The sequence below is a fragment of the Grammomys surdaster genome, unplaced genomic scaffold, assembly GCF_004785775.1.
Source record: "Grammomys surdaster isolate TR1022 unplaced genomic scaffold, NIH_TR_1.0 123970, whole genome shotgun sequence".
NCBI classification, from domain to species: domain Eukaryota; kingdom Metazoa; phylum Chordata; class Mammalia; order Rodentia; family Muridae; genus Grammomys; species Grammomys surdaster.
The window spans coordinates 26,309-33,799 of record NW_021619089.1 but is presented as its reverse complement, the minus strand read 5'-3'; the positions used below and the strand labels follow the sequence as shown (position 1 = coordinate 33,799).

General features: G+C 40.7%; 1 non-coding gene and 1 gene segment (V, D, J or C); one reads left to right on the top strand and one right to left on the bottom strand.

Annotated features, from left to right (window-relative positions):
* The first annotated feature begins 426 nt into the window (after positions 1-426).
* On the top strand, positions 427-564 carry LOC114636425. Its single transcript, XR_003713620.1, has one exon. It is a non-coding gene; the product is annotated as a small nucleolar RNA SNORA17 (small nucleolar RNA).
* A 5,892-nt stretch (positions 565-6,456) lies between these two features.
* Positions 6,457-7,281, bottom strand: LOC114636420. The segment is given in 2 exon segments: positions 6,457-6,818; positions 7,199-7,281. Coding segments are annotated over 2 exon segments (408 nt in total).
* Positions 7,282-7,491: the final 210 nt, after the last annotated feature.

Genomic DNA, 7,491 nt, shown 5'->3' with positions numbered 1-7,491 from the left:
CCTCTGCTTTTTTTTTAAAGGAATATTTTTTGGGTAAGAGTGTTTTTCGTGCGTGTGTGTGTGTGTGTGTGTGTGTGTGTGTGTGTATGCTCCTCTGTGTCCAGGAAAGTCAGGATAGAAGAACTCATCAGATTTCCTAGAACAGGATTTATAAATGGCTGTGAACCACCATTCATGCTAAGAACTGAACCCAGGTCCTCTACAAGATCAGCTAGTGCTCCTTTCTGTGCAGACATCACTCTGGCCTTTCTTATCACTGCATCTATGATTTCAAGTGTTCTGTAGCCATTTTTTTAAATTTAACTGCCCTTGCTTTTTTATAGTACCACACATCAGAAAGCTCTGAATATATAACTTTCCTAGAAGTCCCCTTAATCGCCTCTTTCCCCAGTTTCTCCATCTATGAACTTGTGAATAGTTAAAATTATTGTCCACTCCTACATTGCAGGTGTTGTTGCTGTGTCACATATGTGTCAGTAGGTGGCAGAAAAGAGATGTACTATGTGTATTCAGTATTTCAGTATTTTGACCTGTGAACACCTGACTGATTAGTAGCCTAACATTTTTCTGATATATATATATATGGAGAGAGAGAGAGAGAGAGAGAGAGAGAGAGAGAGAGAGAGACTGGGAAGACAAGACAAGTAAGTATTAAACAGGCCCAGACTGTCTCCCATGATGGGGAATTGGAAAATAGAAGAACCTCACATGAGTTCAGTAGACCTCAAGAGGAATGACAGACATCCATTGCAAGTTTTCTCTCTGGCAGGAAAGGCAAGTAGAATGAACACCAGACTGACATCATGGAGCCCAGACAGGTAGCTAACATGAACTGACCACTACACCAGGACCAGTCAGGCCCAAAGGACAGATCATGCCCACAATGACCCCTGTCTGGAAACATAATGCACAAGCAGAGCATAGCACACCTGAGACTACTTTTGAGATGATTCCCTCCTCAAAAAATCAGAGACCACAAGATCTTCTAAGAGGAGCAAGTGAATGCTGGATAAATGGGAGAGAAGAAATAGAAGAATGTGGTTAAAAAAAAAAAGGCCGAACTAGAGACTAGAGGGATATGAAGAACAGCCTGATGTACATAGCTGGTGATGACAACTAGGACCATGATGAAATACTGTTCTTTGCTGCCACCATGGGACCATACTGGGTCCGAAGCCCTGAAGAAGTTGTCTGTTACCATCAAAGTCCAGCAAACATCCATGGTCTGAGCTGGAACCTGGAGACATGTTGATGTCTGAGGGCTGGGCAGAACTGGCTCCTACTCTCATCTGGGCATGGTGGGAGAGAAAGTCCTGAAGGCATGAGAGCAGGAGAATTGATGCTTGTCCTAGCCAGCTGTAGTACTCAGAAGTGCCTGTGCCAACACATTGCAGGGGATGTGGGTGTGCTGGCCCAGAGGATACAAGCAGAATGTGAGAACTTGCCACCATATATGGGGCATCCTTTTCACCTCTCTCCACCTATTGCAGGCAGGAGAATGGCCCTGAAATCATAAGAGCTGGAGAGCTGGCCCTGACACTCACCAGCTGCATCACTCAAGAGAGAGGGTCCTGCATCTTGCCTGGGAAGTACAGTAGAGCTGACCCTAATGGCAGGGGGTAGACAAGCTGATCTTCAGGACCTTACTGTGGGAAAACTGGCCCTGCCATTTCTTTGACATATGGTGACATGGACAAAAGAAAGATGCCCCCGCCAACCTATCTCTTGCCACATATAGCAGGAGGATATCTGGCCCCAAGATCATCAGAGTGGAAGAGCTTGCTCTACTCCTCACCTGCCAAAGTCTCAAGAGTGCAACCCCTAAATCTTACCTGAGCAGCACAGTAGAGCTGACTCTGAATATAAGGTTTACAATTGAGCCAGTGCTTAGTGTGTTAGTATGGGAGAGCTGACCCTGTCTCTTTTTTGCTGTGCAGTGAGGTTGGCAAGGGAGAGATTTCCTCCTCGCCCATTTGCTCTTGCCACTGGCAGCCGGCAGAAAAGTTGGCCTCATTAAGGTAATGAGAGCAGGAGAACTGTTCCTGCCCCTCATTTGCCACAGGACCAGAGACAACAGGCCCTGCATCTCACAGCACAATAGAGCTATCTCTAGATATGGGGCTTGCAACTGGGCTAACCCCAATTGCATGAGCACAGCAGAGCTGGGCCTGCCTCACATCTGCTGGCCAATGGCTGAGACAATGGTTTATACTGCTCCCTGTCTCATCCTCCATCATTTATGGCAGAGAGGACAGCTGACCCTAGGGTCATGAGAGTGGGAAAACTGGACTTGTCCATCAACAACTGCATCACTGAGGAGAGTAGACACAAGGTTTAGCTGGCCCTGTTTGTGGAGGTTGCTGGTGAACTGACGTCAAGGCCTAGTGTGTAGGAGAGCTGGAGGGCTGACCAGCTCAGATACCTCTCAGACATCATTTCAGGGTTTTGAATCAGCCTACTACAACATAGCTAATGCCCTGACTTGCCCCATCAATATCATGCTGGAGTACATGAAGGAGCCAGTCTTACAAATCTAAAACTATAGGTTCTTCATGACACTGGGCAACAAAAACATATCCAGTAGGAACCCCAATGATGTTGCTGTATTAATAGAGTAGCAGAAGCCAGAGGCCTTGAACCAGGACAATGAGTCAATCCAATGAAAATTTGTAAGAAAAGAAATGTCGATAAATGTGTCTGCTGTCTCACACACTGTGACACACTATAGCTTCCATGACAAGATTTTTTTTTTCTCTGTTAGGGGCTTAGTTGAAACTGGGTGGTGTGTCAGTATGAATGGAGGGGGAGATGAATGTTATTCGATTATATGATATGAAATCCACAAAAAAACAATAAAAATGTTAAAAATAAATAAATAAAACTTAGCTTAACTGAAAACAGAGAGGAAGAGAGAGAGAGAGAGAGAGAGAGAGAGAGAGAGAGAGAGAGAGGAGGTAGGGAGAGACAGAGACAGAGAGGGATACTTGGTGATGTACAGACAGGTGGGAAAATGAATGGGATATTATGAGAATATAGATCTTACCTATTCATGATTTGTAAAACCATAAGGGAATAGAGTATAGATCTCTATTGTTGGGTTGGTGTTTTGTTTTATTTCTAAAACTATGCTTGGGATATGAATTTTGCACTGATAACACTATTATAAACATCTTTAACAGCCCTTTGTTCTCTATGTTTTCATCTGCCCCAGAACCACTGTCACTGAATCTTGATGGTATCCCATCTTCCAAATTGGCTGCACTATATATCGTAGCTTTCCCTGGTTTCTGTTTATAACCAGTTTAAATTATAATCAATGCCCTGACTTCCTGACTTGTCCAGCAAGTGATGGTGACTTTGTCTCCCAGAGATGCAGACATGGAGGGTGCAGATTGGTCATCTGTTTGTCACATCTGGCACCTAGAGGGGAAAATATAATAGATATCCACATAGTTAAGTATGATAAGAAAGGAAGTGCCTGAAATTTCATTTAGCACTAATCATAGTGTAACAGGAAAAGTCTCATTTTACTTAGGTTTAATATGGAAACCAGAGCAACAGTAGCCCAAGGAACTTAGCTGGGTCCTGACTGCAATTACAATCACACAGGATGCAACTGGTTTATAAAGAAATCCCCAAGACAATGCAGTGAGGGCATGCAAATCATTGGGAACCAGTTAAGGCTGGGCACAGCTGCTCATCTCAGCACTTAACAAAATCCTAGTGACTCCAGATACCCAAGGTCCGACCACACATATGCCTCCAGAGAATGCATTTCTATTCAATAATTTAAAATTATAGATGACATTACTAATGAATGTGAGCTCCATTTTGAATGTTATATAATATAAAGATATACTTAAGTTATATAGACAAATATAACCCCACCATGCCATGGGGCAAGTATTCCACTATGTTCATAGTGGCCTTATTTGTGATGACGAGAAGCTGGAAAAAACCCAGATGTTACACAATGAAAGAATGGATACAGAAAACTTGATTCATTTACACAATGGAATACAACTCAGCTATTAAGAATGAGGGCATGATGAGTTTTTCAGGCAAATAGATGGAACTAGAAAATAGCATACTAAGTGAGGTAACTCAGACTCAAAAGGATATACATGATATTACTCATTAATAAGTGGATATTAACCAGAGAAGTACAGTATACCTAGGATACAATCCACAGATCTTAAGAAGGTTAACATGACATTGGACCCAAGTGAGGATGCCTCAATTCCACTTGATATGGAGAAGAAAGCAATCTTCGGGAATGGGCAGAGGGAAGGATAAACCTGAGTGTGAGAGGGTAGGGGAGAGGAAAGGAGAACATGAACAGGTATTGGGGGGAGCAGGAGTGAAGAACTTAGAGCTAGCTCAGTGGAAAGAATGGAAACAGGTAACATTGGGAGGTAGGATATACGGTGACACTCTAGGATATACTGGAGACTTGGGAGGTAAGAGAATCTCAAGACTCAAAGGGAGGGACCTTGGACTAAATGTTCTATAGTGGGTAGAGGAAATTCTTATCTCTAGTAGAAAGATAGCATCAAGTGGAGAGACAGGGCTGCCATGCAATGGTAAAAACTCTGACCCAGAATAGTTCCTGTCTAAAAGAACTGCATAACACTACAGTAATATCATTACTTAGATATGTTAATTGGTTACACAAAACTAAAAACTCAAATAATCTGCACCTATGATATTGCATTCTCAAGAGTATAAAATGGAAGCATTATAACCATTTGTCTCTCCACTGGGAAAGATTTTTAAAAGACTATATATCAGAATGCATCTTTATCACTGTTAAGATAAAAACCAAGTTTCACATTTGCATGTCTTGCCACTGAGAATGAAGCAGATGATGGAAAAGAATTTCTAAAGTGTTCAAACTATACATGTTATCATTCATACATGGTATCAATTGATCTGTCATGAAGAACAATTAGTCAGTCTGAGTCAGAAGAGAACATACCATTGTGATTGTGATTCAAAAGCATTTACCATGCCCCTTGTGCTGTAAGCCAAGCTAAAACGTATTTCTTAAATATGAAATTAAATTAAAATTCACAGGCTCTAGGGGAGCCAGGCAGTATCTAACATAGCTGACCAACTCCTTATTTATTTATTTATTTATTTATTTATTTATTTACTGTAGCAAAATCTTGACACAGGTGCTTTTTTCTTCTGTTTAAATAATTGCTAACTGGAATGTTTGAGGACACAGTCAGCTGCTGAGTCTATTCACTGTCCCTGACAGGTCAGGATTTGCTACTTAATTCAAGTAAATATCATGCTTTGTGTTGACTCTTCTCTTGATTTGGTTGTTTTGGATTTTCAGACTTTAACTGTATAATTTTTGTCATGTGAAAGTAGACAGTGAGGATGCTAGTGGATAAATTTTACACATGGATATTGTAGGGAATAGGAAATGAAAGTGTGTTGAGGAGGAAACAAAAGTAAGAGTGAATACCAAAACACTACAGAAACATTATTACATAATTCTAGGGTAAATAAAGTTCCTCTAGAGGTAACAGGTTCTTAGTGTCATATATAGAATTCCTACCTATAGCAGAGGCCCCCAAACCACAGAACAATACAGGCAATACAATGAATAAATATAATACAGCAAAACAATACAATGTCAGTTTTTCTGATTGACCATCACAAGGTGGTCACAAATCCCTATTGCTAAAGACACCATGCATTTTAGTGGAGGAACATAAAGAAATAATCATGAAATTAAACTGATAATTTACTGCTGGATTGCTAAATTTCACAGTTCTCGAAGATGCACTTCAAACTCCCAGTACATTAAGAAAGCTATCATTCATTTTGTTCATTTGTGGACCTCATATCTGTCAATAATGTTCATCTGTTCAGCAGGTTGCTAACTGCAACAGTGATCCCAATAATGAAGTTAACCTAAAAGATTATGATTAGATCTGTGATGCACTGAGAAAAGGATGTCAGAAAAGAAACACTTTACAGGTAAAAGCATTTGATGAAAAATATTTAGTCAATGGACATACTTCATGCAAATGGAAAAAAAGATAAGATAATAAACCTATACAATAGAATTTAAATCAAATTCTTAAAATGTGGCAAATGAAGCAATTATTAGTAAGTGAGAGAATTTAACAAAGGAATACTTCTCAGTTTCCTGTGTGCTTTACTGGATAATGTTGAGTAACAAAGAAAGACAAGAAGAAAAGGCCTGTAGGAAAAAAAATGGGTTTACACTCTGTTTTACAACCATCATTGATTGTTGCTGCAAGGCCACCTGTTCACTATTCCACTGAGGCAGAAGCAGTATCATTTTTTTTGTAGCCAATGAAGGCAAAAAGAATGACCAGTGAACTGTAGCCAAGATGCACATGCTGTCAGCTGCACCACATAATCTGCAGTTCCTCAAAACTTCTCTCTCACACAGATAAATAACTTATCTGACAGCTATGATACACCAAGCAAGGACATTTTTGTTCGGGTCTGCATCACTGTGGTAGGGAAATGTGTAGCTTGTAAGCAGTAATAAACTCCCAAATCCTCAGGCGCCACTCTGCTGATCTTGAGTGTGAAATCTGTCCCTGACCCACTTCCACTGAACCTGTCTGGGACCCCAGAAAATCTGTTGGAAACCTGGTAGATCAGGAGCTGTGGAGACTGGCCTGGCTTCTGCAGGTACCATTCCAAATAGGTATTTCCATTACTGTGTACAATGCTCTGACTAGACCTGCAAGAGATAGAGGCTTGATCTCCAAGAGTGACAGGCAGGGAAACTGGAGTTTGGGTCATCACAATATCACTGCTGGAACCTGAAAAAATTAATAGAGGAGTACAGAATCATGCACAAATGTTATGAACAATTTTATGTTTTTTTAAATACATTTCTACTTAGATGTGTTTATGCATACAATTCTTTAAATATTAAAATTCCCATCATAACAAAACAAGTTAAATAGAATCCCCAAGGTGCTTCTATACTTAATGTAGACTGTCACATCTATCCATGTTATAATATTCATTGTAGCACAGGTTCTCTCCCATCTGGAACCTCCTTCCCACAGATATACACCCAACAGGCCCCATACTGGAGGATAATTCCTGTTTACTCATACATTGCACAACACATGTTGTGAGCAGCATGACCAAGTTCTTGTGCTACCTCCCCATTCTCAATTCCTTCTGTTCTCACCAGAAATCCAGAACAACAGCACCAACAGTCTACCAGGCAACTTCATTTTGAGGAGGAATCCTGAGAAGACTTTTCAGACAAAGAAAGAATACAACTGACCTTTTTATCCAAAACTTGCATGGGTGGTTCCTCCTCTGGGAACAATATGCAAAGGCCTGGGTTGATTTTGCAATACAGATACAGGGAAGTACCCTTACAGCTTCTTATGACTGCAAAAATAACACATCCACTTCTAGTTTCAGTGGGCATTGGTCCTCACAGATAAGTACTGGAGCAACTAGGAATGTTAATCA